The 21,862-nt window shown below is 47.3% G+C and overlaps 2 protein-coding genes across 2 annotated transcripts in view; both read right to left on the reverse strand.

Moving 5' to 3' along the window:
* The window catches only part of Efcab6 (EF-hand calcium binding domain 6), a 103,054-nt gene extending 101,481 nt beyond the window's left edge, over positions 1–1,573 (reverse strand). The window contains exon 1 of the mRNA XM_077109278.1: positions 1,433–1,573. Coding sequence (XP_076965393.1) covers positions 1,433–1,561 — 129 coding nt within the window. The 5' untranslated portion in view covers positions 1,562–1,573. The remainder of the gene's footprint in view (positions 1–1,432) is intronic.
* Positions 1,574–2,568: 995 nt separating this feature from the next.
* The window catches only part of LOC143398582 (EF-hand calcium-binding domain-containing protein 6), a 96,962-nt gene continuing 77,668 nt past the window's right edge, over positions 2,569–21,862 (reverse strand). The window contains exons 11-15 of the mRNA XM_077109279.1: positions 15,986–16,096; positions 14,804–14,912; positions 13,940–13,955; positions 5,705–5,764; positions 2,569–2,627 (exon numbers count right to left, since the gene is read on the reverse strand). Coding sequence (XP_076965394.1) covers positions 2,569–2,627; positions 5,705–5,764; positions 13,940–13,955; positions 14,804–14,912; positions 15,986–16,096 — 355 coding nt within the window. The remainder of the gene's footprint in view (positions 2,628–5,704; positions 5,765–13,939; positions 13,956–14,803; positions 14,913–15,985; positions 16,097–21,862) is intronic.

Consider the following 21,862-nt stretch of genomic DNA (forward strand, 5'->3'; position numbering starts at 1 on the left):
GCTCTGGGGAGGAAGGAGGAAGGTGTGCTTGGTGCTAGGCAAGGCTCTGCCTCCAGCAGGGCAGAAGAGGGGGTGGGACATGAGGAGTTGGGACACTGGCTCAGCCATTTCTAACTCTTGCTCCTGACGCACATCTCTGCCAAGCTGAGGGCCCTGGTGCCCAGAGGAGAGCTGCCCTGGGAGCCCCAGCCCTGGGCCGCCTCTGCCATTGCTCCAGGGCAGCCACCTGCCCTCTCAGACCAGCAGGCCCCAGTGCGCCTGTGGGTGAACTCCGAGTCCCAGTGCTGTGCCTTAGGGCCAGGACCCGGAACAGGGCCCTGCAGGGGTGGGGCAGGGGAGCAGTGAGACTAGGTGACTGGCACCCTGTTAAACCCCTGCAATGCTCCCAGACTCCCTGTACCTGCTCCCGCTATGTCGTCACTCAGTATCCCCACCTGATCCCCCAAGCCAGGACCCTGGGAACCACTTGACTTCCTCCTCCCCCTCCCCTGCGTCTAGCACCTCTGGAGTCGGATCTCCTTGTCCGCCCTTGTGCGCACAAAAGCCCATCTTTGGCTTTGCTCCGTTTTGGGAGGAGGAATATCGGGACCATCTCCACAGCTCCCTACCCTGTGGGTGCCCTGAGCCCTGCCCCATCTTGTCCATCCAGGAAATGAGCTGAATGAGCTCCATGGGGCTCAGAAATAAGACTCAGAAAGAGCCTGTTACCGTGCCTGGCATGGGGCAGGCACCTGGAACACAGCGGCCACTGGCACAGTCGTCCTCCTCTTGGAGACACACTCCACTGCCTTCCACATTTGTCCCCACGGACGCGGCACCATGTTGACCAAAATGCTTTTCTTAAAAACAGCTGAGAGCCGAGCCCCTGGAGGGGGCAGATAGGAATCTGAAGCAACGGTTTACATTAACTCCTGGGAGCTGCGCAGAGCCTCCAGGCTGAGCCTCTATAGCAGAGGCTCGAGTTCCCGGGAGCACAGCAGGTCGGCCCTCTGCACCTCCAAATTTCACTGCCAGGCTGGGTTTTTTTTTGTTTTGGTTTTTTTTTTTTCAATTTTCTAGAGAAACAACTCCCAGATCTGTTACCACAGCATCGTGGGGATTGTTCACTGGCAGGTGGGGCCTGAGTGACTTTGTGTGCCCACCCCGACCCCGCCCATGAGGCCTGGTGTCCGTCTGCAGGAGACAGCCACGCAAGGCAGCAGACTTTCTTGTTTTAAAAGTTCATCAAAAGCTGGCCACACCCCTGTTGGAAGTATTCTAGGAGGGGATTGCCACAGCGTCCTTTTGAACTGTGGAAAGGGGACCAGCAACGGCTTTGCTCTGTCCCAGACTACAGCACACTGGAGACTGGGCTCTGCCCTGGTGAAGTGTGCTGGCACCGGGAAGCCACTGGCTGTGCAGGGACAGTGGTACAGCAGACCCCTTCTCCTACCTTCCTGAAGTCACACAGGTCGATCTTCCCCTCAGGCTCCTGGCTGACCTCGAGAAACCGTTGCCTGAACACGGGGTCCTGCTCCTGGACACAGGTTTTGAGTCTTTCAATGACTTCCTCCTTGGTCATGTTCTTGGTCTCGGTGGTTGTACCCTCGGGGGGCTTGGTTCTAAAAGCACAAGCGGATGTTCAGATGGGCGCATCCCGTGGGTCTGGCCCATCCTCTCTTTACCCCACAACAGCAGGGAGGACCCCCGTCCCCACTTCCAAGTGAGGACACAGATGCTCAGCAAGGTGGGGCTGCCCAGACCCCTGTGCTCTGGAACGCGCTGCAGTGGGCAGGACGGGGGCGGGGCTGTCGTCCTCCGGCTGACCCAGATGCGCTTTGAGCTTCGTGAAAATGGTGTGGGCCTGGTGCCCGTGAGGGATTTTTTAATGAACTGGGCCCATCATAAGACTTCAAATGGGAGAAGTAGGTCATTTTGTGGTAAGTAGACCAAGGAATCACCAAGGGCCATGGAAGGAAAGGGAGCCACGTGATCTGCAGACTGACTGGATCTGGGAGGTGTGATTTTGTGTGTGCTACAAGTGCACATGTGTGTGCGGGGAAGATAACTGCTGCCCCTGCTCTCCAGAAGGGGACAAGACAGTCGTGGGCATAAACGTCCACTCCTGCTCTGCTCCCCCAGCTTCCAAAGCTCCGGCAAAGTCTGACTTCACGCAATGCTTAATTGCCATCGCTCCTCCCAGGGCGTTCGGAAGCCAACACACAGAATATCCAACCTTTCTCTTAAAATGCCATCTCTCTGCTCGTTTATAAAGCTACTATTGAAAAGTCAGATATTCAAATTTCGTTATCATATCATTAAAATATTCCCATTGCTCTACACTTGAGAATATTTTTACAGGGATGTGAGCCAGCGGAGTCTTGGAGTTCTCCCTCTGCCGTGATTTATGACAAGCTAAGAACAAGCAAGCTAAAAGAATATCTTTTCATTAGACTAAGGCTGATTTTTCAAAATGAAGAACTAGAATGTTCATCAGTCCAGCTTTTTATAGATTTACTAAGTGTGTTTTATGGTTACAATTCAATTTGGCAATCATTTAAATATTTCCATCATCCGCATTAGAGAGCGTTAGCTGGCTGGCTGGCGTGTTTTGTAGTAACTATGACGGTGGTGAGGAATCTTGGTCTCTGGAGGAGAGCGGACATGAGTGTGGGGAGGGAAGAGCACAGCCGTGGAGCCTCTCAGGGAGGTGAGTCCCGGGCCCTGACCCAGGCTGGCCACCAGGTGCAGGAGAACTGGAGGTGCGTCCCTCAACCTCGGACCACTGCACTTGCGTTCCTAAAGTTCATAGGTGGTTTCAACCACTCCTTAAAATTCACCGACCCTCATCTCTGTGTGTACAGGGCAGCGTCTTTCTTATTTAAATAATAAACTACTAAAATACTCGTTTAGCCAACAAACAGCTACTAACGCCTACTCCACCGTGGCTTCCCTTTCTTTACCTCTCTGAAAGATCCGGCGGCTGCTGCTGCTCTTTCTGGAAATGTTCACTTGACTTCTCCTTGGAAACAGAAATGGGAGGAATAGTGGGCAGGTCCTTAATTCCAACACATGCCAAAAATTTCTTGTACAGGATTCTTCCTGAAACTGTGTCCTGAAACTTACTGCCGAGTCTGAGAGTGGAGAACAGGGCACGCCATTAGAATGGATACAATCAAAACACCCAGCATGATGGGCACATGGTAACTACAGCCTCCACCTCTACTCACGGGTGTGTGCAGCAGTGTGGCCACTTTGGGAGACAGTTATCAGAGGAACTAGCCATTCTACTCCTAGGTAGCTATCCAAGAGAAATAAAAACCTATGTCTACACAAAGAGTTGTACAAGGCACACTGCTTATTTTAATAGCCCCAAACTGGACACCAAACATGTCCATCAGCAGATACATGGATCCACAAACTGGCGAGGCCGTGCCAGTATAATGGAATACTACTCAGCAAAAAAAAAAAAAAAAAAGACCAAACGGTTGATATATGTACCATAAGAATGAGTCTGAACATCATTATGCTGAGTCAATAAATTCAGACCAAAGAAGAGAATCCTGCATTCTCCCACTTACATGAAGTCCTAGAGAATGCAAAGCAATCTACAGCAACAGCAGGCCAGTGTTTGTTTGGGAGGGGGATGGGGAATAATGCATTGCACAAAGGCACAAGAAAGATTTCAAGTTTGACGTCTTGATTAACACCCTGTGGTGGCTTCGTGGATGTGGACACATGAGGAATTTCATCAAATGATATTGTTTAAATATGTGGAGCTTATTGCATATAAAGTTTACCACAATAAAAACACAAGAAGTGTAAAGAAAGAATTTTTTTCTCATTTAAGTACTTATGTTGGAATTTTAGAATATAAAAATATTTTAGAAAATGTAGAAAACCACTAATCTAGTGGGACTGATTTCTCTTTCTTTCTGTTTTTGTGGTGCATGGGTAGCAAGTGCTCTGTCAGTTAGTGGCACCACCCACCCTTCACCCAGTCCTAGGATTGATTTCTTTTTCAATATTTTGCTAAATATTTTTCTAATTGTGAACTTACGCATTGTTGCAAACTCAGTGAAGCCTAAGGACCCAAAATAAACTTCCACAAATTCATTAAGACCCACAAGGCATCAGTGGTGGGTAAGGTCCAGGACTGGCACTCTGAGCTGGCTACGAGCTCTGAGGCAGAACTGTGAGTGCAAGACAGGAGCTTGCCAGGTACTATCTGAGGACACCTCTGGGGCATCAGCGAGGCCAAGACTATTTCTTGTTGACCCCAAGGCATCGACTGCCTTTCCACACTGCTCCCCTCCTGCTTCCTGGGGAGCCCTGCCAAGGCACAGCTGTGTGACCATGCCCTGCTTGACCCCAGGGAATGTGTGCCCGAGTGGCCTGTTTCCCAGCGTCCCTAAGGTTGTGGGGGAGAGTCTAAATAGGAGCTAGGAATAGGTTTTCAGAGAGTAGCTCAGTTCCTAACAGCACTTCTAACTGGGCTCTTCCATTATACCTGCCACGATTCCCGTCACTGTACTGACACCCACAAATCATTATTTTGACCCTGAGCCTGCATGGAAATACAAGTATGTGTGTTTTCCACGATGACTCTTTTTAAATACCTCAGTTTTAATTTCTTGGACAGCAAAGAATGACAGACACACTCCATAGGATGAAATTCCTTTGAGGAATTTTTAAGACCATGAGTGACTCTCAATGATGCTCGGACCTGCAAACTCAGCCAGTTTAACTGAAGTGACTACGACACAGGAGGTTCAGACGAAATCTTGCATCTTACAAGATACTACAAAAGACTAAAGCATAATATTTGCTTGGCAAAAACAACAAAAAGATCTGGGTGGCTAGAGAGCCAGACCAACCAAGGCTCCAAACTTACCCGTGACCTGGGTTTAAGGTCCACCCCCTAGGCCTGTGTTTTCTCCACCCATGAGAGGGGTGAGCCTAGCCTCCCCACACTGCCGCAGTCCGGCTGCAGCAAAATAACCGGGGGGTGACGAGCAACTTGCGTAGATTGATACAGCAGGAGTGGGAGCGTTTATTGTAGGACAGGAGCGGTATTTATACATTCCACACAGCTTATCTAATTAACATAAACTAGATACAGCAGTCAACCAATAAGGAATCTCCACACTTAATGGCTCGATGGCATTACTTCACAAACCACTCCCCCTGGCATTTGGCCAGGCGCCATCCAGACTTGTTTACAGACCCTAACATTTCTCTGGCAAAATGTCAGGCGCCATCCTGACTTGTTTACAGACTCTAACACCACACGACTATGGTCAGGTCTGAATCCTAATGTATGTGAACCCTTAGGTGATGACCAGTGCTTATGAAGGACTTGATCAATAATAGCTATTATTAACTTAAGCTATTAGCATTGCAAAACAACCTTAAATATTTGGAATTGTGAGACAATGAAAGCCATGAAGTGAATTAATTTTGTAAACAAAAAACTTACTTTGTTAAATGTTCATTTGTTAAAAATGGGCAGAAAGTGTGCATGATTTTCTTGAAGTTACTTCGACTGATGGACCCTGTGTCTCTGAGGTCATATGACTGCAGCGTGTCATAGAAAGCTTGCAGATGTCTAGTGATCGCATCGTGAACCATTTCTTCCACCTGATGGAGAAGCAAGCATATTCACAAAGCGACTCCTTGTGCACCAGACCACACAGGAAGGGACCCTAAGGCGGGTGCTGCTTACCGAATTCCAGGCCAGGTGGAGTGGCATCTTGGACTCTGCACAGGGCAAAGTTCTTCTTGTCTGGGTGGAAAGAGAAAGCAGACAAGTAAAAGCCATTCAGGAAGGCAGCAGGGGCTTTGTAGGCAGAAGGACTTGGACTTAGTCTTGGACTTGAACTTGAACTTTAGCTCTGCCTCAGTTGGCCCCCAGCTCTGAGACCTGAAGCAGGTCAGTTTGCCCTCCGGTTGCCAAGTGAAAATGGGGATAGTATTTAATTTTCACTTATTTGTTTAAGCATAGGATAAACATGAAAATCCATCATCTAGAAATTAAATAAAGGCAAATAATGAGATGGTGTTCTTGTGTGTCAAGATGGCAAAATGAGAAAGGAGCCAAGGCCAGCACTGGCTAGGGGTCAGAAAGCTGCGAGTGAGGCTGAAGGAAGGTGTCTGGAAGGAGCTTGACCACGGCACCCGTGGGTCAGAACGGACAGTCTGATGACTTACAGCCTTAGGGCTGGCCTTGTCTGCCGCTGGAGAGATGGGGGCGGCTGGACGCTCTGCATCTTGCGCTCTCTCCATACGCTCCTCTTCAAAGTCATTAAAGTAGTGAGTAAAATAAAGCACAGTCTCTTACGTGCTATTTTCTCAACACTTCTGTCTCCAGCATCTTAGACTCAACACCAATCTTAGAGGGATGCCGGAGAGCAGATGCCGGAAAATCGGCCAAAGGGAAAAACAGAAGAGGACATCTAGAGCATAACAGGAAGTTCAGCATCTTTGAAAATTAGATAGCAGAGTTTTCTTGATGTTAAATGTTAACAATGTAATAATGAAAAACAACACAGGCTAAAACGTCACTGATTATGTGATCCTGTTTTTAAATAGAATTAAGTATAACATGAAAATTTGTATCCAAACTCACCAAAATATATATATTACATATGTGCAGCTTTAAAAATATCAGTTATACCTCAATAAGCTATTTTTTTAAAAAAAGAAAATGTGTGTGTGCCCACGCGCACACAGGATTGGAGGGCAGAGGGGCAGGACGAAGTGTGGTGGGAAGATGAGCCCCGAGCTGAGGTCCGTGGTGCTGTTCGCTTCCCCTGCTTGCACACCTATGCTTTCTAACTTCTCTTCTTCACTCATTCAGCCAATGACCAGGAGGCCACGCCCTGTGGTACCTGGGCAGTAGTAGCCGGAAGGCCACAGTAGGCTCAGTGGCCATGACGGGAGCAGGGGCTGCCCAAGGTCTGTAACTGGAGGATGGGGCGTGGCCAGAGGCATCAGGGAGGGTCCTGAGCCAGTGCTGGGCACGCTGGGCTCTGGAGGTGGTCCACCAGGGAGGAGGAGCAGGAAGGAGCCACAGTGCTGAGGCCTGGGAGGGCCACCTGGGGAAGCCCAAGGACAGGCAGGGGCCACACAGGCTCCTCACCAGCCACTTCTGGAAGTTCTGCTTTATCCCCAGAGCCCCCACCCCCCCAAAAGCCAAAAGAGGGGTGTGAGCACGGCTGACATGATCGGGTTTCTACTGAGCAAGGCTACCACCTCTCCTGCAGGGAGTGTCCGGCCCACATGGCGCAGGACTGCTGTGACGTCCAGACATGAGGACACCCAAGAGCTGACACAGGTCCATCTCCCAGCAGGCTTCACTTCCACATGTGGAAGGGACTTTGGAGTTAGGGCCAAGGAAGGACCAAGGGGCCTGGGTTGGACATGACGTGGCCTTACCAAGGGGGCACTCAGGAAATCATGACGTTAAAAGGGCTGAAGCTTAATGTAACCAGAGTCTAAACAGTCTGTGGGGTTGTCCGCTGAATTTCCCTCACAGCCCTACAAGGTGCGACTGTTGCCAACCTTGCCTTTCAGAGGCAGACAGGAGTCTGGGGGAGGTGGAGCGCCCCTGCCCTCACAGCTCCTAAGCGGAGGAGGCTGAGCTGAATGCAGGCTGAGCTGCTCCCCACCCCTGCCCAGAGGCTCCACATCCTGCCCTGAGCTGGTCCCGCTCCGAGGCACCAGCAGTGAACCAAGCCGAGGCACAGTTACAGGTCCCCCGTCACAGACGCTGCCTGGGCACAGGTTCACCCCAGCCCTTCTCAGGGCAGCACGCAAGGCACTCTTCCCTGTCTGCCCTGTCAGCCTTCCCACACTTCCTAGAAAATACGTCAGCAGACGTTCATGTTTAAATAGATATGTATCAGACCATATGATTTATATATGCAAATTAAATCATGTCTATTTGAGCTCATCATAAAGTGAAGTTGACGAAATAGGCTGCAGGATCACATAACTATGAGTTTAACCATCTTTTGCAAAATAGGTTCACACACTCAGAGTGGAGGGAAGTGTGTTGGGATCCGGGACTTTATCATCATTTTCATCTTTGTAGTTCTGGATATCGTCAGTGAGCTCCCTAGTGAGCCCACCAACACTGTCTCCACCATGTCGGTGGCAATTTCTAGAGGTACCAAGAGAAGGGAATTAAACATGAGACGTTCCCTGTAATAAACTGCCCATTGCTAACCAATGGATGTGCACCCAACTCTGCAAGACCATGGTGTGAACCTGCAACAGGGGGAAGAACTCATCCATGATGTTAACTGCATCCTACCCAGAAGCCACCAGAACAAGATACAGCAGGCATTGGTCAAATGCTTTCAACCCTGTTACCAAAGACAGGCACCCCAGTGAAATCCATTCAATAGAAACGTCATATCTGAGGCAAAGGTGCAACTCTGGATGTGACTGGTTTGAGACAGGGATTTAGGATAAGGAGAGAGACTGAGTCTTAAAGGAAACACCCACAAGCCACTAAGGTGCAGAAAGCACAGTTGTGAACCTGAGCAACACGCCCTTGACCTGCAAGCTCAGGGAAGACTGGTGCAGGATTGCCCAGCTCCACCTTGGCTCCACCTCCAGTCCAGCCCTTAACTATAGCCCATCTATAAACAGGGGAGCCCCCACCCCAGGTGAGGCTTCTCACTCTCTGTAGCCCACACTCTCCCTTCAGTGTGTATCTACTTCCTAAATAAACCTCTCTCTCTGACTTTGCATGGTGCATGCCGAAATTCTTTTCTGTCACATGTGCCAAGAACCCCTCTGGTCCTGAGTCAAGTTCCCCCTACCTCTGGAAACTTCTGGGACCCTTCTCTGGAGACATCTCTTTTTCTGTGACAGTTTGATGTAGACATATAGCCATGCAGCTTCTTAAATCTAAAATCAGGAGCTAATTTGTACCTGTTAAAAGACATCTTCAACAAACATTGCAGCAAGAATCTGCTAAAGCCTATCCTTTTTTGCATTATCTGAAACTAATCTATTTCTTTAAAAAGTCTCAAAATGTTAAATGCTAATAGCTATCAAGGTTACAGATGCATTTATAATAATAAAATGTCAACTCTCCATGCAAAAGAAACAGATACTAAAAGCAGGCGACAGTCACTAGAGGTAATAAGCAGTGCTTTCTTGAAAGGTAAGCCGCATGGTGTAGTTGTCGCAAACACCCCTCCAAGGCACGGTCACAAGCACAGTGCTGTCCGCAGAGGGGTTTTCAGAAGTGTCAAATATTGTCCTTTGATGAGATTTGGAAAGTAAAAGTTAAATGACTTGTGAACTCTTACTTACAATGAAAATTAATTCAGTTGCAAATGTGAAGTCGTTAACTGACTCAAACCACATTTCATCTGCATCTTTTATTTTACTGAATTTCCTGCCATAAAGAGAAAAGCGGAAGCGAAGTCATTAGGAAACTTACCTTGGGGTTCTCCAGCAGATCAATGAAGGAACCGATGCTGACCATTCCAGTGCCCCCGGGGTCCAGTATCTGCATTAGTTCTTTGAATTCTGAATCACTTACGTTTACAATTATGCAATTTAGGATGTGTCGCAATTCTTCCCCTGTCATCTTTACATTACGCCTCTGAGCACGAGTATGTACACAAGGGAATTTAAAAAAGAAAAAGACAGAAAAGGAAGGAAAAGTATTATATATATTTAGCATAATTTGGTACAGAGTGAGCTTTGACCAAATAGCATTATGATTTGAAATGAGAATACCTCAATTGAGGACCATGATGTCACACATGTGCAAGAGCAGGGCCCTGGGGGTACCAGAACCTCCCCAGTCCCCTGCCCACGTGTTCTCTATCAGGAGGGCAGGAGATGGCCAGGTGAGGGATGAGGCCCACCTCTGGGACACAGGCTGACCCCCTTCCCAGGGGCGTCCACGGTGTTAAGAGTCCTCCCAACACCCACCTGGTGGCTCAGAACTTCCCGGCAGTTCAATTTCAACTTGCCAATTTACTAAGAATATTAATTATGCTTGTTCTTAGTACGAACAACCTCATCAATTAAATAAGTGGACGATTACTTAGCGAGATCACTTTCGGGCGCGCCACACAAAGAAAATGTTATGAGCAAGGTACTCTGAGGCACATTTCTTCACCCAGAATTAAAAATTGTCAATAAGTAAATTAAATATGAAAATTGAGAGGTCCTGTTTACCGGAAAGAGGGGAAAGAACCCCTACCTCTCACAGAGAGATGCTGTGAATATCAATGCAACAAAACTTACATGGAAAGTGCTTACTAAGAGAGACCCAACATCTGAAAAGGAAATAAGTTCCTCTAGGGTAAATTAAATCAGGGAATATATATACATGCTTAGTTTTTGGCTTGGGAGAGATAATCTTTTATGCCCAAATAAGGGATCGTGGCAACTTTTAATAATTTCTGTGTAATCATCACCGCTAATGGTAGGACCTTGTCACCACCCCAGAAGAAGTACATTTACTCCATTCCCTACTTCCACACAGCTTGAGGCAACAACTGTTTTCATTCTCTGTGCGATTGGTTCTGTAGACAGAAACATACAATGAACATGTGGTCTCTCTGTCTGGCTTCTTTCAAGTAGTCCAGTGTGGCTGGCCCTGTCCATGCTACAGCATGCTCGAGCACCTTGTTCCTTTTTATTCCCGATCAGTATTACAATATCTTTTAATATCTGGTCACCATCGGACGACCATTTGGATCATTTTCAGCTTGGAAATTATGAACAATGTTGCTATGAATATTTGCAATGTGTTTGTGTGGACTTACATTTTTTGATTTCTCTTGGCCTATACCTAGGTGTGGAATTGCTGGGTCAAATGGTAAATTAGGTTTGATTTTTAAAGAAGCTGTTTTCCATGGTGATCACATGCCCCGCAACAGTGTGGGAGTGTTCCAGTGTCTCCTCATCCTTATCATGTTTTTGAAATGAATATTCAATTTTCTCAGCAGCATTTTGAAATCCTTTTCCCCATTAGATTTGTCAAAAAGTGAACTGATAAGTATTTAGGTTCTCAATTTTGTTCCATTGATCTATATGTCTATCCTTATGCCAGTTCCAAAATCTTTATTACTGTAGCTTTATTCTAGAATTCAAAATCAGGAGGCTTAAGTAATATAATTTCATTCTTCTTTTCCAAGATTGTTTGGGCAATTCCATGATCTTTGTATTTTCATGTAAGTTTTAAGATCTTTTTTTTAACTGTAAAAATAAAAAAGCCAGTTGGACTTTGATAGCATTTGTACTGAATACATAGATGAATTTGGAGAGAACTGAATCTCAGTAATGTTGAGTTCTCCAATCCATGAATATGGAATGTCTCTTTATTTCCATCTCCTTTAATTTCTTCTAAGTGTTTTATAATTTTCATTGTACAATTCTGGCACTTTTTGGTTAATTTATTCCTGGGAATTTTATTCTTTTGATGCTATTAGAATGGAATTGTATTCTGAAGTTCATTTTCAGATTGTTCATTGCTAGTTTACAAAAATATAATCTTGTATATTAATCTTATATCCTGCAACCTTTGTGAATGCTATTAGTTCTCTCTCTCTCCCTCCCTCTCTCTGCCTTACAATTTCCTACAGATACAATCTCATTTTCTTAGAATAAAGCTAGTTTCATTTCTTCCTTTCCAATCTGGATGCCTTCTCTTTCTTTTCCTTTCCTGACTGGACTGTAGAGAACTGTAGCAGATGCTGAACAGAAGTGGCAAGGGCTGGCATCCTTGTGTGGTTCCTGATCATAGGAGGAAAGCATTCCGTTGTTATCATCACTATGCTGTTAGCTAAGGGTTTGCCATGAATGACCTTTATTGGGTTAAGAAATTTTCCTTTCTGTTTCAAGTTTGTTGAAAGTTTTATCTTGAATGGGTGTTGGAGTTTTTAGATATTTTTTCTCCATCTACTGAGATGATTATATGGTTTTAGCCTTAACTCTATTCATATTGTGTATTAGGTTCATTGATTTGGGGGAAGTTAAACCAACTTGGCAGTGCAGGGATAAGTCCCACATGTTCATAGCATCCGATGCTTGTGACATGGCTGGATTTGACTCACTATTTTTGGTTGAGAATGCAACCAAGTCAGGAAGGATGCTCATCTGCATTTTTTCTCGTGACACCCCTGCGTGAATTCAGTCTTAGAGTCACATTGGCCTTGGAATGTGGCGGGGAAGCGTTCCTTCCCTGCTTTCTGAGGGTTCGTGAAGGACAGGTATTATTTCTAAAAGCAACCTTTGTATTCTTCAATGTAGAGAATCTGCGCTTTCATTGTTAAGATATATTTATAGGTATTTGATTTTTTTTAAAAAGTTTTAGCAATACTTTAAAAATTCTTCTTTTTCTAATTATTTATTACAGTTTTCTAGAAATATTATTGGTCTTTGTGTACTGATCTTGATTCCAGTGAATCAAATTCTAATGTTAATTGTATCATTTGGGGGAAGAGTCTTTTGGGATTTCTAATAATGAAATCATGTCACCAATAAATAATACCAGGAGGGGCTGGGGATATAGCTCAGTTGGTAGAGAGCTTGCCTTGCAAGCACAAGGTGCTGGGTTCAGTCCCCAGCACTGATAATAATGATGATGATGATAATAATAATAATACCAGGAGGAGGAAGCGTGGTGAGGAGGCAGGATGCACACTGCATGTGGCTGTAGGAAATGAGCCATGCCTGACTGAAAGGTGAGTGGTCATGATGCCCAGGGCCACTTGCAGGAGGGCAGCAGAGTCCGCAGGGAGCACACACAGAAGTGGAAGGGACGCCCAATCAGGGTGACCTGAAGCAGCCTTTCTTCAGCTATTCTGCAGGCCTCTCTGTAGCGGGAGTGTCCAGCCTGCCTACTCCTGGCTCCCTTCCCTGCTCTCCTCCTTATCCAGTCCTTTCCCTGGCCAAGACCAAGAAAAATGGAGGTGGGACATGCTGGTCAGAAACTCCTCAAAGCATGACCTCAGGGGGTGTGACCATGATTGCTGCCTGTGCGTGTCCAGGGGTGAGCTTGTCAATGGCAGCAGCTCTGGGCCATCCACCCAGCTGCTCAGCCCCCTGTGCATGCGGGGCCTGGCGGGCTGGGCACTCAGCTCTCCTCCCAGTGCGCTGGCTGGCCTCTGGTGGACAGCGCAGTCCTGACTTTGACACTACCTGGTGTCTGCAGTGGTCAGCGTTATGCCTACTAAAAATGAAACTCCATAAATGACTGCTTCAATAGAGTAACTGGACCTGAGGTGGGCGCACACACCACAGCCTTTGCCCTCTTACCCAGGAGGCTCGTCCTGAGCCTGCGTGGGGCCAGGCAGCCTGGTTGGAAACCCTGCTCCACGAGCCAGGTGGCTCAGGCTAGCCCCAGCCCCAGGCTCTGTCTCCTTGCCTTTCAAATGGAGATGATAATGTCCACGTCACACAGGTAGTGAGAGGACCAAGTGTGTACCTGCCAATCGCTTTAGACAGGGCGGGCACACAGCAGGTGCTCAATATTATTCACTCAGAGAGGCCAGTCACACAGTCCCAAGGATTACAGTCATCTCCCTGTACCTGGTTTCACTTTTATCCTTGGTCAGCTGTGGTCAGGACTACATGGTACAAGAAAGTATTGAAAGAGAGAGAGAGAGAGAGCAAGAGAGAGGGCATTCACATAACTTTTATGACAGCATATTAATTATCTTTTTATCATTTGTTATTATTAATCTTTTACTGTGCCTAATTTATAAGTTCAACTACATAACAGGGGAAATGGCCTATAAACACGCGCTGCTTCACACCCTTTTGGTGGATGGCAGACACACAGAGTGGCGTGCACTTGGCTGTATATAGGTTGTGTAAGTACCCTTGACCCACCGTGTTCACAAAATGACAAATGGCTGGGATGCGCTGCTTGGGTGGGGCCATCAGGGAGCAGCATCTGGCCGTGGGGACCTCAGCCTACCCTTGTCTTCAGGCATCTGAGGGGAGGGGGCCTTGGAGCACATCTCACAGATAAAGGGGACAGCTGTGTTTAAAGTAGGTAAGACACCCCAGAAGCACCGAGCCCACACCTCTGAATCCACAGTGGGAGTGGAAACCCCAAGCGATGGCAGCCTACACTGACAGCGGGCACACCGCCAGCCTTGAGGCCATGCCAGGCAGGGTGGGCTGCCTGCGTGAGCCCTAGAGCTTGCACCTTCCCCTGGGTCGGCACCTGGGACAGTGATGCGAAGTGATGCTCTAGGTAAGGAAGCTTTGGTACAGGGCCCCACTGGAGTCCAAGGACAAGTAATTCACTCTACTCATCATTTACTAGAGACTCATTTACCAAAAATGCTTAATAAATAACCAACGCGGGAAGCGCTGCTTTCTCAAATAACGTTACGGTGAACGGACTGAAGTTCACAGCAAGAGAAAGCCAGCGGCCAATCCACGGCGCGGCCCTCACCCAGCACAGTCAGAAAGTCAACGGCGACTGGGCAGCTAGGAACCGGCCCTGCTGCGGGCACCACGGGGCTGAGTCAGTGGCCTTTAGGTTAGGGTGGGCGCTCCAGCAAGTGGGGCAGGTGGCAGCTGCACTCCTGGTGGCCCTGCCACCCTCTCCCTGCTGATGGCCCTTGGCTCTCTGCACTGCAATTCGTTTGGCACCAAACAAGCAAGGCTCAGCTTTTGAGCTGAGTCCTGCATGCCCCAGCATACAGCAGGAGCTCAAAAACGTTCGCTGGATGGATAAATGGGTGAGTACAGAGTTTTTATTGGTCTTGCTCTGAGTGTTAGCTTTCTTAGAAACAAAGAGCTTTTCAATGAGAAGGGTTTCAAATCTTACAGTGTTGATTATCAGTAACGCTTTCTTCAACGCCATGTAGCTGTCTTCACCGTGTCTAAATAACTTGGTGACAATATTTTCCTTCTGAGGTTGGTTTCTTGAGCCAAGGCTATAATGGATTAGGAGAGAAACAGGAGAAAGATTATATTCTTGAACTTTGTCCTTTCTTAATGCAAAAAACAAGCCCGTCACAACAACTATAATAATACTTTCTTTGTAGACGACTCTTGCCAGAAGTGGAAAGTGCTTGTGTTGTCCCGCTGTCACTCAGCCGCTATGGGTGTGATCCTCTCAGCATCCATTAGTGGCACCATCCCCGTGCCCTGCCCCCATGCTGGTCAGTCATCTTGCAAATCTGTGATTCTGACTTCAAAAAAGACCAGGAGAGAGACCACAGACCTGCCATAGACAGTGTGTCATAGCTCACTCACCCAGATACCAGGGACTCACAGAGTGGCATCCCAGGAGCAGGAAGGGGCTCCGAGTAACTGGAAGGCTGATGACCAGGGCAGTCACTAAATACTAAAGAGATCCCCAGACAGGGAAGGGACCCAGGGAAACGGGCATTGCCTGTGTGGAGCATTTTGCTTTACAACAGAGCACAGTGCTCTTGGTGCCATGTGACATCAGGAAGCCTGGGTTTTCTCTTAAGATCCATGGGGGGATCCATACAGAATGCAGAAGCAAAGGACTTCTGAGAACGAGCGTCTAAGTTCCAAAACACCCTGGTAAGTCCTCCCTTGCACATTTCTGTGCCCCCCACCCCCAGGTCTGTGCGGTTGTGTGAGCTGAAGTCACAGCACATCTGAGAGTGATGCAGACATGCCCAGGACCCAGGACACCTGTGCCTCACAGTGCTGGACACCGTCAGCACTGTCCCCTTCCATGGGACTCGAGGGCACCCCCAGAGCTTGGGGCACCACGGGAGGCGGTGCTCTCCGGGAGCCCTCCAGCTCCCCCAACACCCCCGCCCAAGCACGAGACTCGCTCACCGGCTCTTCAGGTCTTACTTCTCCCAATAAGAAAATGTATGAAAAATAATCGGTATGTAAAAGTTGATAATTATTCAATGGAGACTAATTGGTCATTCAAGAAATGGAAAAAAGAATCACTCAGATGTTCTTCAACCTTTTACATATTATGATTTGTGTAACCAAATTTAAAGTTTCCTTTTTTACATACCTACTTGGTTTTTTTGAGGAAACCATATAACTGACTTCAAACTCCTGAGGCTCATTAAATGATGCTAAAAAATGTTTCCAATTGATTTTACTGGTGGTTTTAAGTCCAAATCTAGATTAAAAGAAAGCAAAAATATTAAACATTTTTTCTATAATACCACACAGATTAGATGCTTAATATTGAATTGGAAATGGAAGCAATGAATTTATATGACATTTCAAACCCAAGGTAAACAAAATCATTTAGTAAAAGAGTACTACAAATTGATTTTTTTAAAGTAAGTAAAAAACAAACAGATCCCGCCTCGACGCTCTCCGTCTCCATGTCTATTGGTGGTGGCACATGCCAGGAAGGAAAGAGGGGAGCTGGTTAAATTCTAAGGTCCACTTTGTTTCAGGCTCATTCAGTGGCTGTGGTCAGTAGGCCCCTAGGTGCTCATGTCCCGACCCTCGGATCTGTAGACACCTCACCTTACCTCACACAGCCAAGGGACTTCGTCCACGTGACAAGGGTGGACCTGGGGTGGAGGAGTACCCTCAGTTAGGGGGGTGCCAGCTAATCACGTGAGTTCTTAAAAATGGAGAAAGCTGCAGCCAGGAAAGGAGGTGGCATTGGTGGCTGGGAGAGGGAGGAAAGGGCTGAGGAGCAGGTGGCCTGTAGAAGCCACAAAATGGGAAATGGATTTCCCCAAGAGCTCCCCCAGGGCCCTGTGACTTCTGGATTCCAGCCCTGTGAGTGGGGATTGGGCTTCTCAACTGCCAAACATCAAGATGATAAATTCAGGTGAATGAAGCCAAGAGGCAGCAGCAGAAAAGCTGTGCAGATAAAGTCTCAGCAGGAACAAATAATTGGAAAACTGGTCCACAACAAATTTCCCAAATCAATATGTTCCCATGACTCAGGGCCCAGTGTTTTTGGAGTCACATGAGGCCAGCAGGAGCAACCAGTATGAGCCGGTGCAGGGTTCAGAAAGGCCCGAGTGCAACTCCCACTCCGTCCCTTCCGGCTGGCTGACCAGACAAGGGGCTTCCTTCTCCCATCCTCTGTTCTCACCTGTAAGAGAGCGGAGCAGTGGGCCCCGGAGGAGAAGGACAGGGGATAAAGAAAAAGCATCAGGCTTCTCCTCGCAGGCTGGACGACCCACAGGGGTGCCACACAGCCTGACCTTCTGTGTGGTCACCCACACACTAGTATCGCCCATCCAGCCACAGCAGGAGGGAAAAAGCTCATTTTGGTGAAGACCCTTGGACTACAGCTATGAGGTGCCAAGTGGGCACGAGACAGGCTGCCCGGGTGAGCGCTGGGTAGACGACTGATTACCCCATGCAGGGATTAAAACCTCCAGGAGCGCGAGCGAGAGAAGGTTGCTGGGGAAGAACTTTCAGTGCTCCACAAACTCCAACCCTGAGCTGAGGGCAGCCAGAGGCTGCCTGCGCCCCTGAAGCCTGGGTAAGGAACTGGTCCCACCTGGGGGCTGTGATTCTGAAGCATTGAGACGGGGTCTGGGGCCTGACTCCTATTTGACTTCACTTGAGCTCGTCTTCCATGATAATCACGTGAAGTAAGTTTTTTTTTTATTATTATCCTGAGTTTGCTCACCAGCAGGAGGACCTCGGGGCAGCTCCCTCTCTACCCTGTGCACTGTGCCATGTCCCCGGAATTGCCCTGGGGCAAGCCAATCAGTGACAAGAATGGCCCGCGGAGAACTGCAGAGCTGGAAAACCTCCCACCACCAGGAGATCAGGACCAGATGGTCCACCTGTGAGTAGGTGCCCACCCGCCTGTGGTCACCCAGCTCCTCTAGAAACTGTCCCTAAGGCAGCTCCTGGCAAGGTGGCCCTCTCAGGGAGGGTCCGGTAACCAGCTCATCCCAATCCAGTCCCACCCCTCACCTCTGGACCAGTCGGCTTCCCTTGTGCAGGGAACAGAGTGAGCTGTTGCGCAGTGACAGTTCCTCTCAAGGATCTTGACACGTGTCCCCTACGATTAGGATAGTGATGTGTGTCCACCTAGAAATCTTGCAAGTGAAAGGGGAGCTGCCAGCGTGGATTGGGGGTGGGGCACTGGCTGGCTTCCCCTTCAGTCATCGGGAGAGTATTCCTGAGGCTTCCAGAGGATGCTTCGAGGGCAAGAGCAGGTGCACACAGACCCACACGAGGCATCGCAGTCCCAACTGAGAGGGCCACCCGGAGGAGCCAACAGACTGAAGGGACCGTCAGTCAGCTGGGAAGGAGATGCACTTGCCTTCATCAAATGTGAAATCCATACTTTAGACTCTCGCTGGGCCCAGACCCTGGGGGGTGCCATCTAAGAACTCGAGCCCGTCTTCTTCCTCTCCCTCCTGTGCAAGGTGGACACAGGGGAAGCTGCCATCGTGCCCCTTTGCTCTCGCCTGCAATGCCCTCACAGGTGGCAGGAGCACAGTCCACATGAAATCCTGCCTACGGGTGTGAGTGCCAGGACTCAGGCTGCCGCGTTTCTAAACAGAGGTCTTGGTATGCTCAAGACCACCTGAGAAGGCCAGGTCTGCCCGTGTTTCCTTCAGGAAAAAGAACTAGTCTCTCAGCAAGTGAAAAGGGACGATGGGAAACAAAGTAAGGAGCCTGAGACTCAGTCTGGACTGTTCCATGGGCAGCCGGCCAGCTGTCCGTCCACCACACAGCACCGAGCGCCAGTCTTCTCTAACACGGGGTTTTGCAACCAACTCCTAACTAGTCTCCCTGTACTTGTCTTGCCTCTCTCCAATGCTCTTGCCTTACTCCATATTCCCGCCAGCCAGAACTTTTTGAAATGAAGATCTGATCAGATGACCCCCTTGCTTAAAATCATCCCGTGCCTCTCCACCGCTCCTCGGATAACACCTGTCCTGGAACTTCCAAGCCTGCGAGGCTTGGCCCTGCTGGCCTCTAGCCTCCCCGCGGCACCCGCTGCTGTCTGAGCCAGCACATGGCCCTTGCAGCTTCTCAAAAGGGCTCTGCTCCTCCCTCTCCTGGACCCTCTATGGGCTTCCTGTGCCACTGCCACATCCCCAGTCCTTTCCCATCCCCCTTGTGGTGCGTAGTCAGATCTGAAACCAGCCTCGCTCGCGCTCGTTCCTCCCTGACCCTCACAACAGTGCCTTGGACTCACCCCGCGTCTCCCTCCTGGTCATCACCCACCATTCAGGATCCAAAGCACCGTTACTGGTCATGATCAGAGCAGCTAATGGTGGGCAGAGGCCATCACTCCTGCTTCTGGCACGTGTTCATGGCAGTGAGGAGACCGACGCGTGGATTTGTCGGGCACCGAGACAAGGTCAGCTAGACAAGGGTCCTGGGTTTGGTGTGCTACTATTCACACACACAAAAATGTTTCCTTCTTACACAGTTTTTCTTTCCCAAACTTTGATGTAATTTGACAATATTATTTTCCATCCTAAATTTCAGCAAGTTGGAAATTAATTTCCTATTACAGGAACATTATGGCTACTATTAAAAATAGAATCAGCATCAATATATTGCTTACCAAATTGCCTTTCTTTTGGGGAAAAATATCAAATGAGATTTTCCCTTGGTACCAGATATTAAAGTAAATTAAAATGGATTAAAAGTTAAATTTAAAACTGCGACACAAAAAAAAACCTAGAAGAAAACCTAGGTATATACTTATTTGATACTTGAATAGGAAGGAATTTATTCTTAAATAAGAAACCCTAAACTATTTAATTATATCAAAGTAAAAAATGTTTGTAAAACAGAAATATCAAACAGCCAAACAACATTATCTACTGTAACTAGGCACAATAAACCACTAACATCATCAAACAAAATGTTTATTTTGGAAATTAATATGAAAATACTAAAACCTGACTTCTTCCAGTAGTGGTAGCATGAGATTCTATTGGACCAACTCTCCTGCAGGTAATCAAGGTGCACTCTGGGTTAACACCAAAGACATCTGCACCGTGAACAGAAGCAGGAAAGGCTGGTGGGAATCCACGCTGAGAGAGGGGAGGTGGGCTGCTCTCAGTCCTTCCAGCCTCAGGCTAGTACTGCAGCATGAGGTGGGGCACGAGCACCAGTTCAAAAAAGTGAACTGAAAAAGAAGCCTTTCTGGTCTGGAAAGTAGAAGGCCAATTGCTGGTTACCCGTGGTCCCTAGGGAGAAAGTCCTAGAAGGGAAAGAGCCAGACAGGAATCCCTTCATCTGTCTCTCCACATTTCTGCCTGGCTCCCGAAGCTCCCATGCTCAGAAAACACTCCAAACACCTCAGATAAGCACAGAGGAGCTGAATTCAGATCAGGACTGCCACCAAAGAAACAGAGTGTGCAGTTTGAGTCCAACCAATACAGTGGCTAAAACAAAATATACTACATTCATTAGGAAAGATATCCAAGTTTATTATCTCCTGAATCGACCATTCCAAATTTCTAAGATGCATTCCAAATATAAACAAGAAAAATGGAGCATACACTAAGGGAAAAAAAAATCAACAGAGATAACCCAATGTTAACACTAACAGACAAGGATTTTAAAAGCAATGATAATAACTGTCCCTGATGAAATGAATGCAAATATGCTCATAATAAGTCAAAAGATAGGAAATCTCATCTGAGACTCAAAAACATGTTATAGAACACCAGAGGGTCTAATATACATGTAGCTGGAATCACAGAAGGAGAGGAGAAAGAGAGTGGGGAAGAAAAAATATTTAAAGACACGAAGGACAAATTTTTCCAAATTTGATTAAAAATATATATCTACAGATTTAGGACACAACACAAACACCAAGCAGCAGGCACACACAACAAAGCCATGCAAAGGCACAGCATCAGTGCTAAGTTGTAAGTCAGACTCAAAGGTGACTCTTTTTTTTCCCTAATTTTTTTCAGTTGAGACGGACACAATACTTTTATTTATTATTTATGTATTATATGTGGTGCGAAGGATGGAACACAGAGCCTCGCGTGTGCTAGGCACGTGCTCCACCACTGAGCCACAGCTGCGGCCCTCAAAGGCGAATCTTGAATTCTACAAGAGAAGAACGCCTCATTACACACTGCAGCAGGGACTGCAGCGATTGTTTCCATCCAGAACAACGGGAGGCCAGCGCTGGGGACGAGGCCAGATAGCGCTGAAGGAAAGAAATGGCACCCATGGGCTTCCTGTCCAAGACAATATCCTTCAGCAACGAAAAAGAAATCAGACATTCTAAGTAAAAACAAAAACAAGGTGACCCATCATTAGCCACCAACAGCTCGGCGGGGGAAGTCCTCAGGCTGAAGGGAAATGACAGCAGATGGCCCTGGCTCCTCAGAAAGGAAGGAGAAAGGGTTGGAATGGACAAATGTCCGAGAAGAGGAAGGACTCTTTGCTATCTCTTAGCGTACCTGTGACTCTACAGCTAACATTGTCTTGTGGGGTTTCTGCACAGGCACTACTTCCATAGTGTGAACGGCATGGCGGGCAGAACAAGACCTATATGCCTGCACAGCTTCTGTTTTATGTGAGGGTACAGGATCAGCTCTATGCAAACTGGAACAAGTTAGGAGTGCACATTATAACCTCAGAGCAACAACGAATGATGCAAAGAAATATACCTAAAAATAACAAGAAAATTAAAATGGAATATTTAAGATATTCAGATCATCTAAAAAGAAGGCAAGAGGAAAAGAATAAAGAGAAAACAAAACAGAAGAAAAATTTTAAAAACCGAGGGGACAAAGAATAAATGGAGACTCGAACTGAACATCTGAATATTCTTTTCAATGTTAATATACCATATTCTTCAACTGAAAAACAGAGATTATCCGAATATAATAATAAATAATAATAATAATTTTAAAAATTTTAAGTTGTAGATGGACACAATAACTTTATTTTATTTTTTTGTTTTTAT

The sequence above is a fragment of the Callospermophilus lateralis genome, chromosome 4, assembly GCF_048772815.1.
Source record: "Callospermophilus lateralis isolate mCalLat2 chromosome 4, mCalLat2.hap1, whole genome shotgun sequence".
NCBI lineage: Eukaryota > Metazoa > Chordata > Mammalia > Rodentia > Sciuridae > Callospermophilus > Callospermophilus lateralis.